Here is a 27788-nt window from a genome sequence, read left to right as displayed (position 1 = left end):
TTCTGACACTATAAGGAACCACAGATAAATAATAGACCCCTCTCATAACGTCATCTTTGTGGGCAAAATACAACTGCTTACTAAACGCCATCAGGTACGTGTGCGCGCAGTGTGCAACGTGTTCTAAACATGCGCCCATATTGCTCAAAATTTCTTTGAAATACTGCGCAGCCGATGCGCAACACCAACAAAATGCTGATGCACGTGACAATCTGTAGGCAGTGACGTTATTTGAGAGATATCTATTTAAAATTACTGAAATGCAATTAAAATCTTCCAGGTTAACACAAATGACTCAAAGGAAAGACAAACCCTTCAAAATTTCTCAGATTTAAGAATACTCGGTTGTTTTAATTTTCACACGGACATGCAATATATTAAGTACTTTGCTTCAACAATTTTTAAAGGCACTTAAATTACATTAAGGACGGTTTTGTGACAATTGAAATGGGTGGCTGCTCATGAAGGCTTAGGGATTTGGTTAAATTCACTTTGGCAAGTTCATCATGAAATATTTATAAATAAAACTTTCACTACGAAATTTAAAAGTTGGTAATTCTTAAAAAGGATTAATGTACAATTGTGGCAATCACATTGTACACATCCAATGGGCACATTTGGACACTTAGATATCTGAACGTATCACAATGCACAGGTACATGTAAAACGATGAATCTTTTTTTCTTTGGATATTTGTTATGCTGATTACTAAGGCAAAATGTGTGCAAAAAAAATGACGAACTGAATGGGAATATTTAAAATACAATGTACAGTCAAAAGATTTCCAATAATAATCTAGTTGCCAATGGACCCTGAATTTGGGATTAATACTAAACAATAACACATAGTACATATCTAATTTTAAAAATACTTTTCTGTCCATTAATTACACTTAATACTAAAAATAAGTAAGCATTCCTTCAAATCTACTAACCCGTCAATTTCAGCCAGTAAATGAATTTAAGGCAGTAAAGCTGGGTTGCTGTATTTTTTTTGGTGTACAAATGTATTTACACACATGTGATGACTGCACTCTTCAAACTAAACATACATGCCATTAAATCCTACACAAAGCACATTTAGGTGTTTTCAATTTTCTTCTGCGAGGTTTATGGTTTTATATCTCTCCCCACCCCCAGCCTTGTCCCTTTCCCCACCCCCCAGCCTTGTCCCTTTCCAGGAAAGTTTTTTGAAAGACCTTCAACTTAAAGAGAAAAATGTAAACAATGTATGTATACAATGTGATATGGTTTTATTCTTCCATGTCTAACCATCATCAAGTCAGAAACTCCTCCCCCCACAAAATCTACTTAGAAGTTTATACAATGAACATACCTCTTTCAAAAAAGCTTTATCCCTCCCCCAATGATTAAAAACTGACTGACAGCAAACAGTCTACAGTACATATATCTACACAGCAAAACAATTCAGCAAACAAATAAATAAATAGCATTTTATTAAACTTACTGACTTTCATCATCTTCATCATCGTACTCATCATCATCCTCTTCATCATCTTCGTCTTCATCATCTTCCTCCATATCAACGATGCGGCTCGTATCTAGCCTATCCTTGCCGTGTTTCTGTCTTGAAGACGAAGTGAAGGAGGCGGCCGTAGGCTTGTTGCTGCGGTCCGTCGAGTTCAGAGAAGTCCGCGAGTTGGCCAAGTTAGAGCTGGTACTGCCGGTGGTGGCGTTGAAAGGACGGAGACTGTTACGGAATTCCTGGATCAAACAAGGTGAGAAAAGCTTGAAGTCTTTTTACACGATTCATGCACTGATGTACATAAAATATATGGCATATATACTTGGTAGGATGGAGACAACATTTACTGCCAAGATGGGAGATGCATAAATATAAAAACTTTTGACGACCCCATGCAACAAGTGATCTGCATTTTGTAATGCCATCCTCCTCACGCGAATTTTTTTTCTCCCAAACGACATCCGCATATAGGTGCACACTATGACGTTTTAGACTTTACTTTTCTAAAAACAAGAGAAGAAAATATAAAATTAGAAGGAAAAAAATGAATTTGAACGTAATGAAATTCGGACTTTATTTCCGTTTTTAAAAAAAATCCTCCAAAGCCTCAGGTTAGAAAAGAAAAGAAATTCGGGTACAAAACGGTGATTTGAACCCGCAACCTCGCAGTGCAAAATCACGACCCTGTATCGACCGAGCTACCGCTCGCAAAAACGTGGGGGAAAAATAATTATATACCTGCGTACGTATCATAAAAGCAACCATGTATGCGGATGTAGTTTGGGGAAAAAAAATTCGCCCCCCTCACAGGTTTCCCTGCACTTTACGAAAACAAAATTCCCTGAGTTTCCCTGATACTTCCCTCAGAAATTTCAAAACTCCATGAGAATTTTTTTCAAGTACATGTAGCACAGCCAATTGTTATTGTCTGGAGAGGTGGGCACATGTACATTGTAATATTTATACTGCATAGGCAATAAAAAGCCAGTCAGTTAGTGGACAAAACTTGGACACATGGCAAAGACGCACATACGTCAAACTGGACAAAACTGTTCCCTTCTGGGTCACTGTCAAATTTCTTGACTTTTCCTTGATATTTTTGGCATTTTTCCCCAAATTCCCTTAGTTTTCCGCGACTGCAAAAATGGAATCTCATTTTCAATGTTTCCCTGATTTCCAGAGTAGCTGGGAACCCATTCGCCAACTCCCAATTTTAAAAATCATTTCTCACTCGCTCCCCACGTTCCCCTTTCCAAATTTCCAAAAAGATTTCTTCTCTATTGAACCACAGATACCTTTTTCTAAACATTAGGCAGCTGACCAGTCCCCCCCCCCTCCAAATCTGTGGCTGAGTCCTGATCACTTGACTATGGCTTTCAATCACACATGGGCTTATGGAAGCGGATGAAGCCACTTGTCATAGACCATGTTGCAGCCAGCCACAGCCACTTTGGATGCTCATGGATACTGTACATGTTTGATTGTTTTGCAGTTCATACCTCCAGGTCATCCTCATCACTGATTGCGTGTAGATGCTGCCACGCCTCAGTGTAAACCTCCAAGGCTTTAGAATGAAACAGCATCTCAATCTTCACAAACTCAGACAAGATACTCTGTAATGTAAAACGTTACATCTTTAAAACTGTTTTTCCAACTTTCACTCGGGAGGTAGCACACCGAGTATACAGTGTTTATACGTCGGTGAAGGGCAAAACCTAATATTGATTTGCATCACTCCGACGCAAATTCATCTTATGAATTGTTTTTATTTGATTTGCAACAGAAGAATATCAAGCACAATACTCTCTGAAACTAACATTTGAAGAAAATAAATTTCGGCAACGAACATACATGTATTGCAACTGTCCAGATGCAAACATTTCTTGTGAATTATTTTTTTTAGTCTGCATGCTACTTTCATTACCAATGCAAAGAGTTCAATCTTGTTTTTGTTTTTATTAGATGTTTCTATATTTTTACCTTAAGGTCCTGTAATCTTTTCCTCTCAAACGAGTCCATTTGATCTTCAAGGTTCCTTGAGGTTCGTGAAGCATCCACGTTGGCTCGTTGGAGTTTGGATTCAGCTTGTGCCTTTAGAGACAAAACCAAGGCTAAGGACAAACAAGTTATTTGAAACGCTTCATCCATGTTGCAAATACAATACATGTATAAGTAAATAAATACAAGTTAGTTTCTCCAGAAGTTTTTGCAGTGACCGACGAGCACGTATGGCATTGGTTCGTAAGCACCCTCTAACGTGCTACATGTGTCCGGGGAGTTGCAGCTTCCCAGTTGGGCCGGCCCAACTAGAACATGTTAGTTGGTACCATCCCAGGCTGAGTCCGTCTGTCCCAACTTAAGCTGTCCCAACTGTGGGACCTTCTGGTATACACATCCACAGGGCGTAAATATGTCAAAGAGTCCAGGTTTTACAAGTCAAGCCTTTTTTTTTTGGTTCCAATACGATGAATCTCTGCAAAAATAAATTTGAGAAAGGATTTTATCTAAAGTTGTTGGGTAACGAATAAACTCTCACCACGATGCCTCCCTGACCACCTCCCCACCAACTGACCCCACTCACCACTCTCACCCCATACTGTCCTGCTTCACCCAAAAACCTTTCCAATTTGATGATGCCTCCCTGACCACGTCCCCACCAACTGACCCCACTCACCACTCTCACCCCATACTGTCCTGCTTCACCCAAAAACCTTTCCAATTTGATGATGCCTCCCTGACCACTCTCACCCCATACCGTCCTGCTTCACCCAAAAACCTTTCCAATTTGATGATGCCTCCCTGACCACCTCCCCACCAACTGACCCCACTCACCACTCTCACCCCATACCATCCTGCTTCACCCAAAAACCTTTCCAATTTGATGATGCCTCCCTGACCACCTCCCTACCAACTGACCCCACTCACCACTCTCACCCCATACCATCCTGCTTCACCCAAAAAACTTTCCAATTTGATGATGCCTCCCTGACCACCTCCCCACCAACTGACCCCACTCACCACTCTCACCCCATACTGTCCTGCTTCACCCAAAATCGTTCAAATTTGATACAAGGATACGATTTGCTGCCGATTGTTGGGGTTTTTCTTCCTGATGTTCTCCAGTTTTTTCTGTTCGTTGATTTCTTTTGTCCTGGCTGCAAATGTCGCCTTCATGTCTTCCTGAAATACATATATGACAAAAGTAATAAATTCCTGCACTTGCTCCGGCTCTTAATTGAACGAAACAATTGACTTAAAACAGGATAAGTGTCAGTTGAAGCTTTACATTGTGGACCTTACTCTAACCACCAGTTCTCTTCAGAGCCAAAACCTCCTAACAAAGTAGATTTGTCCATGGCGTACCCGCAAACTAACTTCCCTACTTCAAACAGGATACAAGCCTTTGATGCCACGATACTTAACTGGTACTGCGGACTGGGCACTGAACTAACTAAGCAGTTTAATCTTTCATATACAGGGTGGATCAAAAAAACCAAAACAGAGATTTATTGCTAATTGGAACAGAAGTAGGGCGCCTGTGAATCATAGGGCGATATCTTCTGTTAGGGTTGAATCTCCTCTTTAAAATGACACCCTGGTCATGTCATTACATTCACGGTTGACTGAGCAGTGACCAATTTTATGAAAGGGTCTATTTAGAGAATTGCAACACTTTTTAATTGTGGTTCTTGTTGTGTCAATTGTCAGAGTGAAAGGCTATGCATGGTTGCCAATCAAGGCAGGTGGGGAAAAAGGAGATTTCACCATGAATCCTCAGTGCATCACATGACCCTATTACTTACCCTTGTATGCTTGAAGTTCTGGCCGTAGAGTGTAAGTGGATGAACAACCCGTTGAGAAAGCCTATCCACCTTGAGAAAAACAGTAAACATTGAAATAAATGTAACAAGAAGTTGTCCACATTTACAGCTGCATAAACAAGATGGTCTTTATGTGGGATACAGGAAGTGGGACAGATAATTGTCAAAAGAGGAGAAAATATCTTGACGAGTATTAATTAAAACAAGGTTCGGGCATGCACAACTGGGACGTCACAAAACAGAGGAAATCCCAGGTTTTGCAAGACTCTCTCTGCAGTGTTTTTCAATCTGAATTAAAAATAAAAGACGAAAAAAAGAAGAGAAAATCAGCTGATCCGTGGATCAATCAATCTTTTTCTGAAGGCTCTTTGCATGAAATTAAACAGTGGTGAAGTACGCATGCCTGAATTCGAAACTAAAAAGTTAACAGCTTGTTCCTTGTCGCAATTTTAAATGTTTCATACCATCGCTTGTCTGTAGTCTGACACTGAAGACAGTTTCTCGGCAAAGCCTGTCAGGCCTGACTTGGTGGACGATGCCTCGCTCCCGGCATAGGTAAGAACGCTCTTAGCCAACACATCTCCCTTGTCACGTACACGGGCAACCTTTCGTGAATACGCCGAAAACTGTTGGCACAAGTCAGCAAAATGCTTCTCCACATTGTTGATACGCTGCTGGATAAATTTGGCTTGGTTTTCCCTGCAAATAAAAAGAATTTGAAATATCATCCATGTATAAATATTGAATAACTTGTTATATTTGTTCCTGGGCACCTTACAATAATTGTTTTACAAGTAGCGTTAGTTTCCTGAGGCTTACTGTATATTGACAATTGTTAAATTACATTGTTGTTTTTAATCATGGAGCAAGGAAACATGAGTGAATCTGCAAATGAAAAAAAATGCGTCTGAATTAGACCCAGTAAGTACTGGGGCCGTGGGCGCTAGAACTCCTTTTTTTTAATACTGAATAGGTCGGTCGTACTGTAGGCCTATGATCGACCAAAATCAAAATTTGGAAAAAAAAGGAGTTGTACATGTTCGTCTAGCGACACTGTTCTAGCGCCCCAGTTACTGGGTCTAAGTCTGAATGATGCATTATTTTGTTGGCTAGGATTAAAGTCTGTTCAGTGAAGTTACAGGAGAGAACATTGCAACCTGATGCCACTTTTTTTCTTCATATCAACTCAATGAAGGTCAGTCATTGCAAAAATGATGAACATACATGAATCTGGGACTCAGAAACATTTCCAATTTTGTTAGGAAATACTTAGAGAATTTTCTTGACTCTCCATAGACTTTGTACACAACCACTGAAGTGGCGTCTGGACATGCTGGATACTGCATTCCAACTATACGATAACGTATGCATTTAGTAATATGAATTATCGCGATGTGCTCAGTATTTCGTGCACAATGTTTGCGTGCAGATCAGTGCAACCGTGCCTGTGGATTTGGTGAGAAACTTGTCTGGAAAATTTTACACTTTTTTTGAGAAAAGTACACACTTAAAAAAAACCACATAAAATATAATTAAAAAATCAGGTAGGGGAGTGAAAATCGAGGTGGGAAGGTGATGAAAACCTAAAAAATCAATGTTGATTGGCCTTACCCCCGTCAGCAAAATAGCAAAATTCACGCATGAAAGGACAATAACACTCAAGTTTACAAAGACGAAGTAAAGCCGGACAAAATTGCATAAATTGTTGAATGACAGACCATGGACATGATGGAGGTTAAGGTAGAACTAGCTGGAGTTACCTCAGCCCTCAATTTTATCATTGGGTTGTCAACAACCCAATGATAAAATTTAAGGCTGAGGACTTGCCAATTTACTGGACTAGGCCCTGCCTCCGTAAATAAAGGCCCCACTTCCACCATGTACAAAAACATGTAGAACTTTGTCAAATTTTGATTTTCACATTTAGGCTTAGTTTATAGTTAAAACTTTTGCTCTAGTCTAGGTAGGCGCTACAGGCGAAAAATCAAAGTGCGCCACGTTGGGGGCCGTGCCACGTTCGGGTACATCAACAATATAAACTCCAGCTAACCTAGACCCGTGAACGTGGCGTTGTATACAAGTTTACAAGCGATTTTGGGTCAACTCGTACCCGAGTTAACTCGTACCCGAGTCAACTCGTACTCGAGTCAACTCGTACCCGAGTCAACTCGTACCCAAGTTAACTCGTACCCGAGTTAACTCGTACCCAGGTTAACTCGTACCCGAGTCAACTCGTACCTGGGTCAACTCGCACCCAGGTCAACTCGTACTCCCCTCCTTTTTTAGTTTGGAAGTACGGATGGATGGTTAACAAAACTTCCAATTTTACCCTCAAAAATGGCGACTGAGAAATAGTAGTTACGCCGCCAGAAATACAAATAAAGTTCAAGTATTAGTTGAAGGCGGTGGTATCAAATGTTGATCACAATCTGGATAAAAAGGGAAAATGTACTGTCGACGGAGCCCTCGCTGATAAACGGTAAATTTCACTTTTCATCCAGATCATCAGATGTGTTATTTTAAAATTTGTGTAGTATTTTCTCTTAGTAATGATGTTTTTTCTTTCTTTTTTCAGAGACCCTGGATCACTGAGATTGCGGAGTGACTGTGCGAACTGCTACGTCTTTTTTTTGTTCGGTCGAACGTGTTTTAAGGGCATAGTTTTCTTTTTACGAATTTAGTATTTAAGACCTTTTTTTTTTTAAAGAAAGCTGCTATTAAAAAATGAATTTTGTAATGTAAAAGTAATATTTTTCAACGTTCACTCACTCCATTTTTGGCATCATTTATTGAATAAAAACTGCACATGGCACAAATCTCTTTGGGAAGATTGGGGGCTCTGAAAGTACAAATCTGAAGAGAAAATATATTACAGGAAACTTAAAAGAGTCACACGGACATCGTTATTTAATTTATAATGATTCTTTAATATGTTGGTCATTTTTTGTACAATTAGTTCGGTAAATGTAAAAAAAATCTTGTGCAGCTTAAATAAAGTTTCTGCGATAAGTTCAATTAGAATATTATTTTGGTAACAGAAATGTAGGATTTTTAATTATTTGTTTACATTTGCGGCATCAAGGAAGTAAACACGATAAAGGAAAATGGTGGCTCGTTTCATTCAGAGATGCTCTTTCTATAAGTTTTAGGGGACCAATTTGTTAGTTGATCCTTGGGTGTGAAAGATTGTTTGACATAAGCAAATTGTAATTCAAGTGCAAGAGAAAGTTTTATTATCTTAAACAAAACTGAGCTAATCCGGTTTCGTCCTCGAAACTTGACATCCGATTCGATTCATCATGAACTGTGTGACAGACCATCCGATCGATCGGTTTGAGCAGCAGAAAATGGTTCATCGGAAAACGACAGGATCATCTGTAATATAAAAATAAAATGAATTGACAAAAGCATGCATACTTTGGCCGATGAGTGCGCGCACAGGCCCGGCAAAAACGATGTCACCGTGCACGGTACGACCACGTTGGCCGATGAGTGCGCGCACAGGCCCGGCAAAAACGATGTCACCGTGCACGGACGACCACGTGGACCGGCGAGTGCGCGCACGGGCCCGGCAAAAACGATGTCACTGTGCACGGTACGACCACGTTGACCAGCGAGTGCGCGCACAGGCTCGGCACAAACAATGTCACCGTGCACGGACAACCGGCCTCATCCCTCCGATCTTCCGTTCGTTTCACTGATTTTCTTTTCGAAAATAGGCAACTATTTTGAGCTGCGGTACCGGGTGCGAGTTGACTCGGGTACGAGTCAACTCGGGTACGACTTGACTTGGGTACGAGTTGACTGGGGTACGACTTGACTCGGGTACGACCTAACTCAGGTACGACTTGACTTGGGTGTCAATTTTGGGGTACGAGTTGACTCGGGTACGAGTTAACTCGGGTACGAGTTGACCCATTTCCTTAAAAGGCACGTTCACGGGTCTACAGCTAACCATGCAGCGCAGACAGAATACAGGTCAGCTCGTACGCGAGCCAACTCGTGCGCGACCAACTCGTACGCAGGACAACTCGTACACGGACAAACTCGTATGCGGGCCAACTCGTACGCGTGATAACTCGTACGCGGACCTACTCGTGCGCGAGCCAACTCGTACGCGTGAGTATAGACTAGACTGAAACCGTTGGTTCGGGAGTGTAGGAAATTAGGGTCGGTCAGTTGTCCGGCACATTATTTTTTTCTTAAGTTAAGGGGATAATTTTGTGTTACTGAGTGGGCCCAATTAGTTCAGTTTTAAATCAGCTTTTTTTGCTCATAACAAAAAAGTTATGATTTGTTTTCCCGGACCACTTGCACACTGTCGATGTCTGATCCTGGCTCACACCGTACGCTATACGACAAGATATTGCCACGTAGTGAGAATTTAAATCGTATAATGTCCGCTGCATTTGTAGACTTCCAACAATACATTGCTATAGTGGCCCCGCGCTATGTGTAAATCAAATCGTTGTACGTCTTGACAAATTCTCCACACTAGCTGCGTGGTTGGAAGCGCATGCCGCAGCATTGCAGTTACACATCGGTCGCAATTAAAACGGATCATGTTTTTTTGTATCATTGAAACTTTTGAACTTGACATCGTTGCATTTATGGAATTTAAACTGTTGAAAATACATATGGCTACAATCATAGTTATTAGTCATACAATCAATCGTACTGTGTACTGTGATAAATCGATAACTTTGGCGTGTGTTTTGGGGTAAACTTTTGGTGATCGTAAACATCGTTCAATTTAAATTTGCTTATTTCGGTCCGCGTACGAGTTGCCTGGCGTACGAGTTGATTCGCGTACGAGTTGGTCCGCGTACGAGTTGTCTTGCGTACGGGTTGGCTGGCGTACGAGTTGTCTCGCGTACGAGTTGACCAATCCGCGTACGAGTTGTCTCGCGTACGAGTTGGTTCGCGTACGAGTTGACCTGTTTCCCGCAGACAGACGCGCTGGGCAGGACCAACAGAAAATGCGCGAACTTAGTCAACCAAGATCCTAATTTATACAATCATGCTTACAAAATTAATTCCCTACCTCGCTCGGGCATCAGCAGTCCTGAGACTCATGGCGATCTTCCCTCAAACTCAAGTTTAAGAGCAAAGAACTCAACCCTGAAGAGTCAAAACATTCACCGCCGCCGATCGCGAGCGCGAGCACAAAAATTCACAATACAGCTGAATAGCGCCCTCTGTTGGTATTTCACAAACTAAAATAACTCGCCATCATCTTGAACATGTGTACCATTGATCTCCATATCATATACGCAGACTAGGAGCCGGAGATCAATGGTGTACGTACGTGCGTACGTACATCGTGTACATGTACATGCACACGCATGGAGTACATGTACATGTACGTACGTACGTGACAAGTACGTCCCACCGCACCCGCCACCTGCCCGCCGTGCCGCCCGTGTACTATGGCATGCAGGCTGTCGTTGAGCCGCGCCTAGGTGTTAATTGGCCTTCTGACATCAGTTTTCTGACATCAGATGTATTTTTTGTAGCGACATGCTATAACGTATACTAAGGTGTCCTAGTGATACTATCTGCATGTGATCGCGCATGTGGCCGATTTATTATACAATTATATGCAAACTGATCCGTCCATAGTGCAGGATCGCAATAGCCATACCACCAAAATTGAGATGATTAATGGTCATTAAAAGTAGCTGGGCCTGCGAGCTCCCTTTTTAAAAACTACTTGTAGTCAGAGTACGGAATCGTGACCGACTGGTCAAAGCACCAAACTTGGCAGACTAATAAAGTCATAGCCCTAGAGAAAATAACCGGCGTGTGATATATTTATTCCCATACTTTTTGTGTATATTAAAACAAACACTAAAAGTATATTTTGGGGGTTCTATACTTACATCCTTAGGCCTACTTGAATAATATTTTCTAGATCTTAAGCATAAAGTGACTTATTATGAGGACATAATTTAAGATCCAAAATGGGTACCATTATACCATAAAGTGGTGCGCATTTACCTTTTTCCCAGATATCACAAGTACAGTCTTGCCAAACCTCAGTATTATAATTGATGAGCTTAACCTTCACAAAGTTACTTCAGTTACCCTAATAAATCTATATACGGGAAAATCATGTGAACAAAGATAACATCTTCATAATTTTTAGCCAAGAAAACAAAAAGGGGCCCGTGCAGCAGATGTCCATATAAATTAGGTTAAAACTTAAGCGAAGGGTTACCTAATGACGTGGGGGAACTAACGAGTTCAAAGAAATGCCTAAAATTATGGTTGTTTATAACAATGAAGTCTACGGTCAAAAGTTTTCTTACAGATAAATTTGGGGATTTCCTTGAACTTGTTAAAGTCCCCCACGTTGGTTTGGGCAACCCTTCGCCTTATTTTTAGCCCAATTTACGGACACCTCTTTTTCCCCCTAAGTTTTGTTTTGTTTTCTGGGCCAATTGTCATTATGTTATCATTGTTCACGCGATTTTCCATATAGTTTATTTGGATAAACGCTCATCAATACTGAGGTTTGGCAAGACTACGGGGGAAAGGTAGTCTATGAGACCACGCCTATAGGCTCCATGGATACTGAAAGGGTGATACTCAGAGGAAAGGCATGCATGCGCCAACTGTGAGGGTATAATAAGGGAATAAATGTGTGCTTCGGAGGTTTTTATCACTCTGTTTAACACCACTTAGAGTCTGGGTGCTGATAATTACCCGAGCCGGAGGCGAGGGTAATTATCAGCACCCAGACTCTAAGTGGTCTTAAACAGAGTGATAAATACCGACGGAGCACATATTTATTCCCATTCATAAATACCTTTTCGGTAAGAAAAAATCATATAATTCGTTCAAAACATCCCGATTTTGTTCAACAAATTCACTTAATGCTTTTCGAAACATCCCTCTTGCAAAATAATGGAGTGTTCAGCTGGCGAGTAAGATGTAAACAACCCTTTTATGGAGATTGACGCGCGCGTATCATGTTCTGCGCGATGTCGCGCAGAACGCACCTGGCGCGTTGCGTTTTGAATTTAGAACTTTAAAACTCTGACTCCCTGATAGTGTTGCGCATGCCTACGTGAGGATTGTGAACGTTCAACCAATGAAACGATAAGAGGCACTGGATTTTTAGGAGTCTACATTTTATTGTGACACTGGAAAAGTGTTTAAGACCAGCTAGCCATGTCTTTATCATCCGTTTAAGACCGGCCACGTGACGGGCACTCGACCAATAGGAATGCGTAAACTGTCTTAGGTATTTATGAATGGTAGCTAGGTAATTGGACCTTTCGTATGTCCTCATAATTATCCAGTCACCGCTTAAGAAAATGTTATTTATGTAAGGATATGTAAGTAGAATCCCCAAAATAGACTTTTCAAAAATAATATCGAAAATACACCAAATTAACCCAATTATGGGAATAAATATATTTCACGGGCAGCTATTTACGTTATGCAAATTAGGAACCCCTTTCAAAAGAGGTTCAGGAGTCACCCCTTCCACATATCTTCTTTAGGGCCGACTACATGTATAAGAATTCCGAATCTATCTGCCATGGATCGCGCCTTCGGATCGATGAGCAAGTTCAAGTTTAATTGCCGATCATCCTATTAAATAATAGGTACGTTTCTGGTTTACGTGCCCTATAGCTATATGCCAGTTCTTGAGTACATATATACTATAGACATGTACGTTTTAACCGTACCGTGAAACACACGGGCTGGTAATAGCTATATAAGTCCGGGTGGGTAATCATCATGCCGGCGTTGCGGGTGACCTCTGCTTATATATGCAGGGCTATATGGCACGAAACCGCCATATGAAAAAAAAAAATGAATTTAGGGGTATATAGCCTAGGTCTGTCATGTTCAAAATGTAGATGCTTTTTAATTTTTTGTGTGTTAATATTTGTGTGCACAATATTGACATATGTCATATGGAGGAAGGAAAACAGTTTGGATATCTAGTGGCACGCTACCTATACGTTTACCGTATCTAAAGGCCTATTATAAAAACAAAAAATCATGTGCGACTTGATTTTCTACCAATTCGCAACCTAACAAAGAAAAATGTATGTGTTGTAGCTTTGAACCTAAACCTTTAATTGGTTAAGCTTAGCTTTGACATAGCCAGCTGTATGTACATGTACTGTGCATTCATACGTCTGCACGATTATTTTGTACACGGTCGGCCATATTGGCCTCGTCCTCACTTCGCTGGTAACCGCAAAAGATACCCCATACGCGATAAAAGGGTGACGTCACAAACGCTTCCCTGGTACATATCATTAGACGACGATAGTGCTTTGTACGTGCACAAGAACTGCGCGGTCTTTGTTGCGAACGACTGTCAAATTTCATGAAAATCTCACTGTATCAGTAAAAATACATGGGCATCATCGGTGAGTGTACATGTTTATTCAAGTACCAACAACTGGGGTAGAAATATTGCGCTTAAATTTTCTCGCAATGCTCCTTGACCTTTGTCGGGTTTGTTTTGACATTTAATGACGAACGCCCGTCTGTCTCATGAGGGCGCTACGCATAATGTTTTTTAAGCATGGTGCCATTTTTTCTGCATTATCTGTGGTGTTAAACTGTGTGGCTAATATGGATACAAGACAGTGTCAAATTGTGGGTGTGGGGGGGGGGGGTCCTTTTTGTTACTGTCAATAAAAGAATCACCATTTATACTACTTTTATATAAAGCAAAAGCATTATTTGCTACAAACAAAGCAAAGAACCAAAAAAAAAGAATCAATGAAATGTCATGAATGTCAATGAAAATTATTAGCAATTTGTTGATGTTAATAAGTTTTGTTAAATGTTAATGCTAATGTTGATCAATTCAAGTAAAATGCTATTGAAAAAGTGAAATTGAAAGACTTTTGCGTCGTCATCAGATTGGAACAATAAAGGTCAAATTGGAACAGTACGATTTTAAAAATGTGTAACTAATTATGAAATTTAAAACATAATTTTATTGAGAAAAAAATTGTGTTTTATTGACACAATGTTGTATCAACAAAATAGTCAAAAAAATTGAAGAATCCATCCGCTATCTTGAAAAGTCTGCCATCTTGGGGGGGGGGGGGAGAGTTTAAAAAAAGTGTCTGCCTCCTTTTTTTAAAAAGGCCAGACTAGAAACTACTTGTTTTTTTACTTGGGCCAAATAAAAAAAAAAACCACCATGTTTAGCCTCCCCACCCGCTTCCTTTATGGAGGCCACTTTTTTTTCTTTATGTATGAAAAAATGATAAAATTTAAAAAGTGACATCATTTTGGCCTCTTTGTCTGTTGCATCTAGCCATTATAAAGCTGGTTGTCATTCCTGAGTCCATTTTAAACAAAAAGTGGCAGCCATCTTGAAAAAAAATAGTCCGGTTGGGCGGCCATTTTGGAAGGGGAAAAAAAAGGGCCTCCTTCCTTTTTTTCAAAAAGTCAGGATGCTAAACTTGTTGTTTTTTTAATTTCACCTAGTTATGTTATTTTATTAATGCAAATTAATGCAAATTTCTAGTGCAAACGCAGATTTCTCTTTCAGATAAAAAAAAAATTCTGATCATATTGTCAGCATGATCTTAACTGAACCTGACCTTCCAGGTAATCTGTTGATTAAACAGAGCGATAAAATTTTATCTCCAGTCCAAACAATAACACTCGGCTATCAATCCTATCAATCACCACCATGTAAATTCACCTCTCCAATTGATAGTTTCTCCAATGTTCTGATGTTGCAGATGGCTTTGAAGACCACGAAATTCTCAGTTCTGATGGAGCCGGCCGACAACTTTGACCGCGGCCTTTTGGTCTAGTTGAAGGTGAGTCAGCCAATTTTAATCAAATTGCAAACCATGTGGGGCCAGCAATTCACTATCAAAGTGATTACTTAAGATCTGCCAGAACCAGTCGTTGGCACAGCAACGGGATCACTCACTATGTACTCGTGTATTTTCTGAGTTTTTGTTTTGTTTGTTTAGGAAACTTGAAGAAAACATCTACTGGTGTGACTTAGGCCCCCCAAAAATAGTTCTGCTTGCAATTACATGGCATTTGAAAATAGGTTAGGTAGGTAGGGAAATTTTGTTTTGGCTAATTTTTGTGTGTGTATGATCATATGTGTCTGCATGTGGTCAAGGGTAAAAGGTAGTAATTGATGGTTTTGGGTTTTTCCCCTCATTTTCCCCCCAAAAAATTAGGGTAGGGGCTGTCAAAATAGGGTAGGTAGGGTAACCAGAAGCAGAACTACTTTTTTTGGCCTTATTTGTGTGATTACAGTCCGCAGCGAAACAGTTGACCATCTTGAGGTGCTGCATTTATTGACCAATTTTTCAAACAATGTATTTTGCTTCATATACACAAACAGTACCAGTAGCTGGATCAGTTGCTAAGTGTGTGGCATGATCCATCGTTAGGATAACGTAGCACTTCTCACTCACTAAAATGTGACACTTCGATCGTGAATAGACCTATCCGTTTAGCCCTGCCTTTTGACTTTTTGACCAATCACAGCGGTGATTAATATTGGACAAAGTCCGTCTGTTTGAGTCAATACCTGAACAAGCTGGAAAATTATCTTGCCATTAATTGGCTTGTTGTAAATATTGTTATATATGTGATACATGTATTTTAAGCACCATTTAGAAAGGCAAAGAAGTTTTCGAAATAATTACATACATGAGCCGTGTATGAAGACAGTATGTGACCTGTACTGACATATATTTTCTCTGTACAAGTTGTGACGAAAAGATGCAAATTACTTGCGCTCGCCAGGACGTACAAAAATGAACAAAAAAACATGTGTTCAATATGCAGCTTCTGCTTTCATACTGTGAAATTAAATGATTTTATTATTTTGTTAAACTTCAAATCATACACGAAAAAAATATCCAAATGATACATGCAAAAAAGATTCAGCTACTTAACCATATAACTTCGGCTCATTCTGTCATTTAGCTGTTGTTCATGGGTCTATTTTTGTTTATTTTTATTTTGTTGGCAGGAAACACACTCAGTGCTGGTGTTACTGCTTGTTCAAGATCTTTTGTGGCAAGGAGATGGATGGTGGAGGCAACAGCTGGCCTGTAGATGGTACCTTGCCCCAATTCTCCGCACCAGTTGCCGAGGGACTTTCTCAGGCACTCACATTTCAATCTGGGGAATCTTCACCGTACCTCAGTGACTCAAAGAATGAAGGAGAGGCTCTGGATCTCTTCAAGCAGCCCCCAGAGAGTTTGGCTTCTTCTTACACCGAACTCTCTGATTTCTTCAAACTGCCCTGGGAAGGTAATGAACAAGCATCCAGTGATCCGCTGGGAGGTTTACCAAGTCTTCTAAATGTCGAAAATCTCGGTAATGTCAGTAGTGAGGAAATCTCGGCTACATGCCTGGAGAACAATAACCGGAAGGAGCCTGGGAATTGCGGAGATGAATCATCGTGGTCTGGTGATATTTTGTTGTCTCAATCAGCACACGACAGCAGATCATTTGACAACCCTAACGAGGCCATACCTGGGCAAGACGAGTCAAATCTTGCTGATAAACTCCTGTTTTCAACACCCCCTTTCGTGGAGAGCAACAAAGCATGCATTGCTCAAAACACTAGAGTCACACCTGTTAATCCCTTTTCACAACTTGCTTTGTACGCTAAGAAATCTACAGGAGAGAACACCCAAAACAGTTCACCCGCGTGTATTCCATCTCAGGAGAATTCATATGCTGCATCATCCGTGGGAGGCAATCCCACAGAAACTGAACAAAGCATTCCTATGCAAAGTGACCCGTTAAGCTCACTGCATCAAGCGTCAAGCAACGTATCAGTACCTACACCAGAACTCCGCCATTCATCTGGTTATGCAACATGTGCAGGGCAAACAGACCAAGACTTCATCAGCATGGAATCAAACCTGTCAGATGAGGGTGTTGGAGAGACGAAAGAGATCAGAATCGACGATACCTTTTCCCTTCAGTGTGACCCCCCAAGTTTCAGTGACGATGACAGCGACATCAAATCACCAGAATTATGTGCAGACCTGACCAGAATCAGCAGCATTGCAGAACAGTGGTGCTCTGACCCTAGCAGTTCACAAGATGACGGACAAATGCCTGGAATGACAGACTTTGAATATCGTAGCCCCTTGTCATCTGTCAGTCATAAGCAAAGTTTCCAGGACATTGTTGTATCCCCAAGGCAACAGAAACAAGGTCCCGAGACTCAAAACAAAGACAGCACTTCATCACTTTCAACTGATCTTGAACCTACCCCAATTCCCCAGTCCAATTTGGAAGCAGTAACGGACAATTCAATGATGCAGTTGGACACAAACAATGAAGATGAGAATAGTCAAGAGTGCAGGCAAGAACGTTTGCAGTTAGAGGAAGAAGAAAATACACCATTTGCACAGAATTCTAACTCCTCTGTCTCAATGAAAATGCTTGACGTTCATCAAACTCAAGAAGTATCTGAGAATTCAAGCTCTGAAGTCCAGCAGGAATCTGCACTTAATCCAAAGAAAATTGACAGCCATTTTGCAGACAATACGCTCATTGAGTTTAACACAAACAAACATTGTGATGAAGGCATTCAGGGTATTCTTAAGGAGGCAGCGCAAGATGTGCCTCTTGAGGCAGAGCAAGATGTGCCTCTTGATCAAGCGTCTGGCTCAGACGTGCTCAGTTCCAAACATTCTAAAGATAATGGTAACTTGTGGAGTGATGATGGTGGTTCTTCAGCATCAGAGGAATCTGTCATTTTATTATCTGACATAGAGTTTGATGCAGAGGACAAAGGAAAAGGGGTTGCGCCCATCATGGTGAAAATAGAAAACCCCCCGACACCAGATAGAACTTGCCAGAATGAGGCATCGGAGGGGACTGAACCAGATTCCACAACGAACAATTCTGATGACAAATGTGAAACTGAACCAGGTGGAAGTCTACTTGTTGATGATTTACAAAACACTGATTCACCATCAGATGTCAGACTTAAGTCTGGAGCAACTCTCGATGATGACAGATTCAATGCAGCGCTTTCTCAAGATACGAGTGGTGTCTTGGCTAATGAAAGTGTTTCCTGTGAGGCAAATGAAAATTCACCATGCACAGACTCTTCTGATGTGAGAGAAGAAACAATGACCTCATCAGCAAAAGACCAAAAACACAGTCCAAACATAAGTATGGCTAAAGCGGACTGCATTCTCACCGAGAGAGGTACCGCCAAGAACAAGTCAGAACTTGAAAGAAATAAAGATGGCATCAGTGCATCGAGCAAAGACAAGTTGAGTAAGGTGAAATGCCAGGCAGACGTAATAGAGATCAGTGATGATTTAAGTGATTCAGAGTGTCAGGAGTGCACAGATGTATCTAAGAATCAAGATGAACATAGTGAACAGGACACAACAGAAGATGTTGCAAGGAGCAACCAAGGAGGAGATGTTTCACGAGAAGCGGATACACCGATTGCCCTCAGCGATTCCGAAGAAACCAGTTTCAGTCAAAACATGGTGAACAAAACAGCAGATGCTAATCCTGCAGTTGTTGATGGCTCAAACAACGACACGGATAAATGCCCCATAAGTTCAGAGGATATACCGACTAAGAACTCCACCTCACAAACCCCTGAAAAAGAAAGCCACCAAGAGGAAAACGAAGAGGATGATGATGTGATCATAATCGATGAAGATCCAGAAGTCATTAGTCTTGGCAGCTCAGATGAGGATGAAGCAGGGGATAATTCAGTCAGTGAACTGCAGAAAGTTACAGCAGAATCCAACTATACACGTACCACTCGCTCAGCTTCAAAAAGGAATCCAGTTTCAAGAGCTGCCAGTGCAACCACTGTGAAAAAAACAGAGTGGGCATGCCACATATGTAGTGAACGCAGCAGATCTCTGAACTCGCTGAAATTGCACGTGAGACGTGTCCACAACTTGATCATGATTCACAGGAAGGAGGATATGAAGTGTAAACTGTGTTCCTTCACAGGAACTTGGCAAAAGATCAAAGAGCACATAATCAATGACCACGAGACACCGCTGAAATGGTACATTAAGAACCACGAAACAAGGGAGATTATAAAGCTACCTTCATCTTCCTCAGTCCCTCCAGAATCCCCAAAGACTCCGGAGAAGACTGTAACAAGTGCACGATCCAGTCAACCGGGTGAAGCCTGTAAACAGAAAACAACACCTGTTTCAAAGCAACATTACCTTATTAAGAGGGTTGCTAACATAGATGTAGATAAGCAAGGTCAGAGCACTCCATCGATGATGACGAGACGGAAGCAGACATCTTTAAGAAGTCCAACAGTGACTTCTTCATCAGTCAACACATCTATAAGAAGTCCAACAGTGACTTCTTCATCAGTCAACACATCTATAAGAAGTCCAACAGTGACTTCTTCATCAGTCAACACATCTATAAGAAGTCCAACAGTGACTGCTTCATCAGTCATTACACCTATACGACATGTAACAGTGACCTCATCAGTCAACACACCAATACAACGTCTCACAGTGACCTCATCAGTCAACACATCTGTAAGAAGTCTGGTCAAGACATCCTCTGTTACATGTACATCACAGTCCCTAAACTCTTCATCAGTCAAAACATTCTCCGTCAACGCAACCCGAACCATTAGCTCCACCAGTACCTCCACAACAAATGCAGTGATGAGATCAGTTATACCACCTGCTGTAAATAAACCAGTGCCAGGCTCAGCTTCCACCCAGTCAAACCCTAGCAGCCAGAACAACTTTATTATTATACGTCATCAGAAGCCAATAACCACAACTGGGCTAGGGGTTACAAACAGCAGTCCAAGCAGCTCTCAAAGGTTCTACCCAGTCTTCCCAGGTGCAATACAGAGTACAGCAGCAACTACTGTCAGGCAGAAATTGGTGTATGCCAACACAATACGGGCTGCAGCTCAGAAGAGTGTACAAAACTCTATCCTGAGACACCCAGTGACTCCCAGTACAGTAGGTGTCTCTCATCTCCCATATCCTCAGAGAGTAGGACCATCCACCAAGTTATCACAGAGTATTCCGAAACTTGGACCATCCCAGCCAGCCAGCCAGAAGACTATTCTTCGGGTTGTTTCAAATTCAACTGGTCAAGGCTCGGCGAGCAACGCCCAGGTTGATATGAGCGCTGCCAGAGCATTGTTAAATGCTATCTGCAAGTCTTCTATGGCTAATGCTTCAACAAAGGTTGCCCCACTTTCAAAAGCTAACTTCGCCGTTTCAGCTCTCCCAAATACACTGTCAAAGTCTGTTGTAAGCTCACCTTTAGTCAATCCGACAAACACACGTAAAATGTACATACCATCAACTTCAACAATAATTAGGACTTCGATCTCAAGTCCATCCTTAGGTGTGTATGGTAATCAGAGCTTTGTTCCACTTACAACAACTTGCAAAGCTCAGACTGTAACCACACAGTCATCAGGTCCAGTGACTAGCACTGATGTAGCTTCAAAAATTACTGTACAGCGAACATTTTCGGAGGGTGAAACAATGGCATCATACGTGATACGTGTACCAAAGGCAAGATCAGACGGCAACATCTATTCGGTCTTGAGTGATGAGAAGAAAGACGATGACTACTTCTACCTGGTAAAAGTTCCGATCAATAAGACTAATGCTCCCAAGAAGTTTATGGTACACCTTCCTGTTGATAAGGATTCTACTGTGAAGCATGCAGTGTGTATTGTGCAACCGCCAGCTGGTGGATCTGATGGGATGAAGCAAGGTTCTTCGACAGGTTTGACTAAATCGGGTGCTTCTCATTCAAGTCAAGGGAAACTGCAATCACCCTTCGATAACGTGAAGACTTCGCTGGGGCAGATAAAGTCTATTGCCCCTGGGCATGATAGACCCAAGGCTGATGGTAATGTCCAACAAGTGGTGCCGTTGAAAATCACAAAGACCAGAGAAGACCCTGCCAAGAAGGCCGAATGTTTAGCTCATTTGCAAGAGCCACCTGTTAGCATCCACCTCCTTGAGTCTCAGTTCAAAGACACTAAAGTATTTCAAGCAGCGGACCTTATCAAAGTGGATGATCGGGTGCAATATGAGTGTGCTCGCTGCAAAGAGGCCTTTCCTCAGCTAATGCTCTTGCGGCTTCATCACATCGACTGTACTGTACACCCTCCATCTAACAAAGTCCTACCCATCGTTCACATCCCGACTGCTCTGCTCGCTGCTTTCTTCACGCTCTCTGCTTCGGGGTATTCCAGTGCATGTGCCGTCTGCAGAGTACTATTACTTGGGAATGCCAGGAATGTAGAAGACCAGCAAGATTTTTGCAGTCACTTGGCTAAGCACGCAGAGCCTCAAGTGGCAATCACAAGTCTAGATGATACAAGAAAACTTGGTATCCTTCAGACAAGGATGACAAGCCAACAAGCCAAAGAGTGGGTGGACTATCTTGTCCCTCCCTTCAAGATGTGGAACAAACCGACCTCAACGTACGATGGTAGCCTTGAGGAACATATCTGCACAACAGGGATCTTGCACCGTGAATCAGTCATTAGAAAGGGTAAACGCAAGAGAAGCCCATCACCACAAAGAAGGAAGAACGAAAAAAACAAGAAGCATAAGAAGCATAAAAAGCATAAGAGGCACAAGTCTCCTGACATTGAAGTCGTTGATCGGAGAAGCAACCAAGGTGCTCGCAGCAAATACCGAAGTACCCTGAAAACAGCAGAAGGTTGTGAGGGGGAATGGGTCGAGCCAAGTCCAAAAGATTCTGGCGAATTATGGACAAGGAAAAAATCTCACCCTGGCAGGCTGAAAGAGAGTATTATGAGGAGTCCATCTCATCCCAAGCTTTTGCAACATGGCATGAAAGTGAATTTCAACAAGACATCTAAAAATAGTCCTTCCAAAGCTTCTCAGAGGTTCATGTCTGTCAAAGTACCAGGGAGGCGTAGCCTGAGAGGAATGGGACTTGACTTTGGACAGGGACTCATGATGTTGCCCATGACCAGAAAGAAGAAGAAGACTGTTAACAAGCCTGCGTCCACAGTGTCCACTGGCGATTTAGAGGAGGGTCACAAAACCAACTCAAAAACAGACGCTGTTCACAATACGAAGGATCTTGATGACATTGTCATAATATCCAGTGACGATGATGAAGATGACAGTGAAACCAAAGATGATGACATTCAAAGTGATGACAAAGAGGACAGTAACAGGGCACCAGACGATGGAATGGTAGATGCTGGTGAGGAAAGTGATTCTAAAGATGCTCTCTCGGATAATCTAGATGATTCCTCAAGTGATGATGAGGACGCAGATGAGCAGCAGAGTGATATGGATGGTGTGGCAGATGAGATTGATGAAGACAAGGATGAATCAAACCGGAGAGACATTCCCCTGACTATGATGGCTCTACACTACCGACGGTTGAATGAAACAATGGCCAAAAACAAAGATTCAGACTCTGAAGATGAAACAGGAATGGAGGAATCTCCATCCCGAGTTCTCAGTCATTCTGACAATGAACAAGAGGACAAAGAAACAAAGACTTCAGAAGATCGAGATGAAGAAATGACAACGGAAACTCATCAGAAATATCGAACCAGCCCAGATGACAAGCTTCAAGAAGTTTGCAGCTCGCCTCAACTCAGAGTGGAATCTCCCCTTCCAGTGAGAGATGCGGGTAATTCATCTGAGGGTTCATCACAAGGCAGTGATCCTAAACATCCTCACATCAATAATGAAAGCAGTAACAAAGAATCAGAATCTCTGGAGCATGACACGCCTCTCCATGACAAAAAGGCCCAGCATAACACTTGGAAACCCTACACACCATCTGAAATTCAGCCTGAAGAAAGCACCAAGTCTAAGCCAAAAGCGAAGGATGGGGAAAGTCAGCTATCAGAAACTTGCAAAGATGTGGATTCAGAACCCCAAGCAAATGCCCTAATTTCATCAGAGGCGGAGGTTGTTGATAATCTTCCCCAGGACAATGTCAGTGAAAGTAGGCATCAAGAAACTTGCCTTCTTGATTTTGAAGATAATAGCCATTCTTCAAAAGCTGACGACACCACGTCAGATGCCAGAAACTTAGATAATGCGGAAGATTGGAATTTGGAAGACCTGAGTGACATTGATGAAATGTCAGTTGAAGGTAGCTTTGGAAGTGAGAATAGCAATCAAGGAAATATCTTTTCTGATTCTCCGGACAATATTATCTCTGAAACAAGGAACTATGAAGATGGTCAATCTAAAGACACACTGTCTGTGGCTGGAATCTTGGAAAAGCAGACGAAGGAGGGCAGTCTTCTTGAAGGTGATAAAGGAGAAAATGACATCTTGGGCAACACCCAAGAAGACGAGAAAAGCAATCAAGATAAAATCACCCCCGATGCTCCAGACAATAGAATCTCTGAAACCACATGTTTCAAAGATAGTCATTCTGGAATTGTGGAAGAGCAGATGAGTGAAGACATTCTTCTGGCAAATGACGAAGAAACTAATGAAATTATGGACAACACCCAAGAAGACCGCCCAAGAGGCCCTGATGCCTGTGGAAGTGAAACCTCCAAAGATGCAAAGTCTAGCATGAAGGATGATGTTGAAATTTTGTCAGTGAATGCAAAGGAAGACAGTGTTCTGGAAGATGATGAAGATGACATCCTGGACTACATTCCAGAAGACAGCCTACTCGACCATGATACCCACAAAGATGAAACCCCCCAAGATACACAGTCTAGCAGGCAGGACGAGGCAGTAATTTTGGAAGCACAGATGAACGATGGCAGTCTTCTAGAAGATGACGAAGGAGATGACATCCTGGACTACATTCCAGATGACAGCCTACTCGACTTTGATACCCACAAAGTTGAAACCCCCAAAGATACACAGTCTAGCAGGCAGGACCAGGCAGTAATTTTGGAAGCACAGACAAAGGAAGACAGTCTTCTGGAAGATGACGAAGGAGATGACATCCTGGACTACATTCCAGAAGGCAGCCTACTTGACTCTGATACCAACGAAGATGAAACCCCCAAAGATACACAGTCTAGCATGCAGGACCAGGCAGTAACTTTGGAAGCACAGACAAAGGAAGACAGTCTTCTGGAAGATGACGAAGGAGATGACATCCTGGACTACATTCCAGATGACAGCCTACTCGACTTTGATACCCACAAAGTTGAAACCCCCAAAGATACACAGTCTAGCAGGCAGGACCAGGCAGTAATTTTGGAAGCACAGACGAACGAAGGCAGTCTTCTAGAAGATGACGAAGGAGATGACATCCTGGACTACATTCCAGAAGGCAGCCTACTTGACTCTGATACCAACGAAGATGAAACCCCCAAAGATACACAGTCTAGCATGCAGGACAACGCAGTAATTTTGGAAGCACAGACAAACAAAGACAGTCTTCTGGAAGATGACGAAGGAGATGACATCCTGGACTACATTCCAGAAGACGGTCCACCAAGCCCTGATACATGTGAAGATGAAACCCCCAAAGATACACAGTCTGGCATGCAGGATGAGGCAGTAATTTTGGAAGCACAGACAAAGGAAGGCAGTATTCTGGAAGATGATGAAGGAGATGACATCCTCACACAAGAAGACGGTCTACCAAGCCCCGATACCTGTGATGAGGAAGCACCTAAAGGTACACAGTCCAACATTCAGGATGATCACAGAGACATTTTCACTGATGACTCAGCTCAGCTTGATGTCGACCTCGCGACAGACCTCCAAGATAACAATACATCTGGAGATAGTTCTGCCGATGAAACATGGAAAAGAAAAAGTCGGAAGGAGAAAACCTCAGAGGATGACATTGTCCAGGACAGTTTTGAAGAATATGAAAACCTGGAAAGTGTCCCAGAAACTGATATGTTGAGAGAAGACGTCCCTGGAAATAGGAATTTGGATGATTTAGGAGAAAACATCTTGAGTGAAGAAATGACAGAAGACTTGAAACAACATGAAAAGTCTGGAGAAGAAAGTGATCAAAGGCACAGTTTTTCAGCCAATAAAACTCCATGGGATAATTGTTCAGTTGATTCTGTTACTGAGAGGAGCACCCAGTGGGACAGATTTTCCCAGGAGAAGAACCTCACAGAGCAAAACATCTCTGATGGTAGCCAAACTGACGAGACACTAGGACAAAGTTTGTGTACTTCTGAGGATGAAAGTGACGTGAACGAGACGAGTCGACGTGATAGATTTTTCAGCGAGAGAAGTTTAGAGGATAGTCTGGGTAGCCACAGAATTGATGCAGTACCAGGAGGTGCTGTTGGTGATGAGACTGCTTCTTCAGTGAGTTTTTCCGGGGAAGATGGAGTTGAGGATGTCTTTCAGAATGAGGATAGTGGTGGAGTCTTTGGTCAGGACTCAGATGATGGTGTAAAGGAGGAGAGACAAGATACCGGATCTTGTCGAGATGGTGATGATGATGATGAATATTCGGATGATGTCATCTGCTTACTCAGTGATTCAGATGACGAAGATGTACCTTCACTTTCGTCAGGTTGGTTACCTTATCAAGTTGATTTCTTTTACCTCACACTGTAGGGATTTGCTTCAGCATTAGTATAATTATAGTGATAACATAATGATGCATTATTTACAATCAGGAAAAAAGTGGCTTTCTCAATGTTTAATGATTCTTGTGACGGGATAAAAAAACTGTGTTTTTCAATCACGATTTGTTTGCAAGAAATACACAAGATTATTGTTTAGAATTGTCACTTTAGGCCCCCCTCCAAAAAAAGTCTCTGGTTTCTGGTATGGAGCCTGCCCCAAAAGTGGTGCGGCGACGCACCTTTTTTTTTTTTTTTTTTTACTGTTTTTTTTTTTTCTTCAAATGTCGGTTGATGACTGCAAATGGTGCCCGACTAAATTCAGTGCAAATATATGGGAGTCCAGAGAGGCCACATAAAGCTTATACTCGATCGTCACCCCATCTAAAAACACGTTAAAATTGTGCAGCAGCAGGATTCCAGTCAAACCAGTGAGTTTGGCGGTTTTGAGACTTCATCTTGCATTGGAAAAACAATTTTTCATTTTGCCGACGCGCATGGCTACGGCGACGCCCGCGCATACCAGAAACCGGAGACTCTTTTTTTGGCCTTACTGCAGTCGACAAAGTTCAAGGAGAAGATCAAACAAAAAGATTTCACTCGGACACTCGTGTCACTCAACAGATCCATTACCTTACTGAGGCATTATATCCAAATTTTGTTTTGAACTAAAAATTTGAATTTTGAAAGATTCAAGGACAGGCTTAGGTCATTTGTTTGTAAATTATTCCAGTGATGGCCACGGCTCTATTAACTTATTGGTGAAACATGTTCGCATATATTACAGCTATCCAAAAGAGCAATTGTATTTTGGAAAATGTTAAGTTCACTTTCAAATTATTTTATTTTTACTAAATATTTGGTCCTCCATTGCTGTCGTCACAGATCCACAGCCCACCATGCACTCGTTGAAGTATCATCCCAGCCTAGCTGCATCAGAAAGTCGTCCATCAAAGACTCCCACAAATCAGGCACGGAAACTCAACCTAAAGAGGAAATCCTCCCACGAACATGAGGAGGATGAATCGGAAGACGATGCTTATCGGTTGAAGCGTTCCAGAGGAGACGAGGATTGCGCATCCGTAGCTCATTCAGACTCGTGGTGTCTTTTGGAGGAGTCGGAAGACAGCGAAGGACCTTCGGATCCCGATACAGTCTGGAAGCGAGAGGTTGGTTCTAGCGTCTTCACGCATGAGGACATTGCACAATTACGGGCTGGTGGACTTTGACATGAAGCATTTGATCCTGGGACATGTAGGCTAATGTTTCATGCCAGAATGCAAAACTAAGGATATATTTTGTAATGTACATGTATGTACATAGGTGCTGAAAGTGATGTAGTCTCGTCAATCACAAGTCCTCACAGGCTCTGTAATAATAATGATGTACGGTGCTTATCTACTGCTTTCCATCAAAGGCAGCCTGGGCCCAATTTCATAGAGCTGCTTAAGCAGAAAATTTGCTTAAGCACGAAAAAAACATTGCTTAGTAAAATTAGGTTACCGGCCAAAACTCCATGTGATGCACATTGCTTGTGACTGGTATTTAGCTGTTGTTTACCTAGCATAACAATTGCATAGAGTTTTGGCTGGTAACCTGATTTTATTAAGCAAGACGTTTTTGTGCTTAAGCAAATTTTGTGCTTAAGCAGCTCTATGAAATTGGCCCCAGGTCATAAAGTACTCAACAATTATTACCGTGTTCAACAGGCCACAAGACCACTTTCCTGCAGCTAAGAGCAGCTCAATTTGGTCTCTTCCCTCACAGGTACCAATTTATACTCCTGGGTGGAGAGCGGCAATTGTGGTAAAGTGTCCTGCCCCAGGACATAAGCACCGTGCTCCTTGCTAGGGTTTAAACCGATGTATTATGGCATATGGGTCGAACACTGTAACTACTGGAGTCCTCCGGTCCCAAGTTATTTCAGTGAAGTG

The 27788-nt window shown here is 41.9% G+C and overlaps 2 protein-coding genes across 6 annotated transcripts; one reads left to right on the top strand and one right to left on the bottom strand.

The window, feature by feature from the left end:
• Positions 1-325: 325 nt before the first annotated feature.
• LOC119737650 (protein FAM92A-like) lies at positions 326-10482 on the bottom strand. 2 transcript variants are annotated; one of them, XM_038212138.1, is made up of 7 exons: positions 10351-10482; positions 5771-6005; positions 5289-5357; positions 4564-4665; positions 3466-3576; positions 2985-3098; positions 326-1724 (listed from the first exon to the last, which is right to left on the bottom strand). In XM_038212138.1, exons 1-7 carry the CDS (start codon positions 10380-10382, stop codon positions 1464-1466), a joined length of 924 nt encoding a protein of 307 aa, XP_038068066.1. In that variant the 5' UTR covers positions 10383-10482; the 3' UTR covers positions 326-1463. The 2 variants fall into 2 exon arrangements, with proteins under 2 accessions (XP_038068066.1, XP_038068067.1); XM_038212139.1 differs by having other exon boundaries at positions 10335-10481.
• Positions 10483-13581: 3099 nt separating this feature from the next.
• Positions 13582-27327, top strand: LOC119736362. 4 transcript variants are annotated; one of them, XM_038210374.1, is made up of 5 exons: positions 13582-13702; positions 15041-15121; positions 16303-19598; positions 19683-25802; positions 26740-27327. In XM_038210374.1, the coding sequence occupies exons 3-5, from the start codon at positions 16358-16360 to the stop codon at positions 27081-27083; spliced, it is 9705 nt and encodes a 3234-aa protein (XP_038066302.1). In that variant the 5' UTR covers positions 13582-13702; positions 15041-15121; positions 16303-16357; the 3' UTR covers positions 27084-27327. The 4 variants fall into 4 exon arrangements, with proteins under 4 accessions (XP_038066302.1, XP_038066301.1, XP_038066303.1 ...); XM_038210373.1 differs by having other exon boundaries at positions 19641-25802; XM_038210375.1 differs by having other exon boundaries at positions 16303-23892; positions 24217-25802.
• The last annotated feature ends 461 nt before the right edge of the window (positions 27328-27788 follow it).

This window comes from Patiria miniata, unplaced genomic scaffold, assembly GCF_015706575.1.
Source record: "Patiria miniata isolate m_02_andy unplaced genomic scaffold, ASM1570657v1 HiC_scaffold_3, whole genome shotgun sequence".
In the NCBI taxonomy this organism is placed as follows: Eukaryota; Metazoa; Echinodermata; class Asteroidea; order Valvatida; family Asterinidae; genus Patiria; species Patiria miniata.
This window is presented reverse-complemented; position numbering and strand designations above follow the sequence as displayed.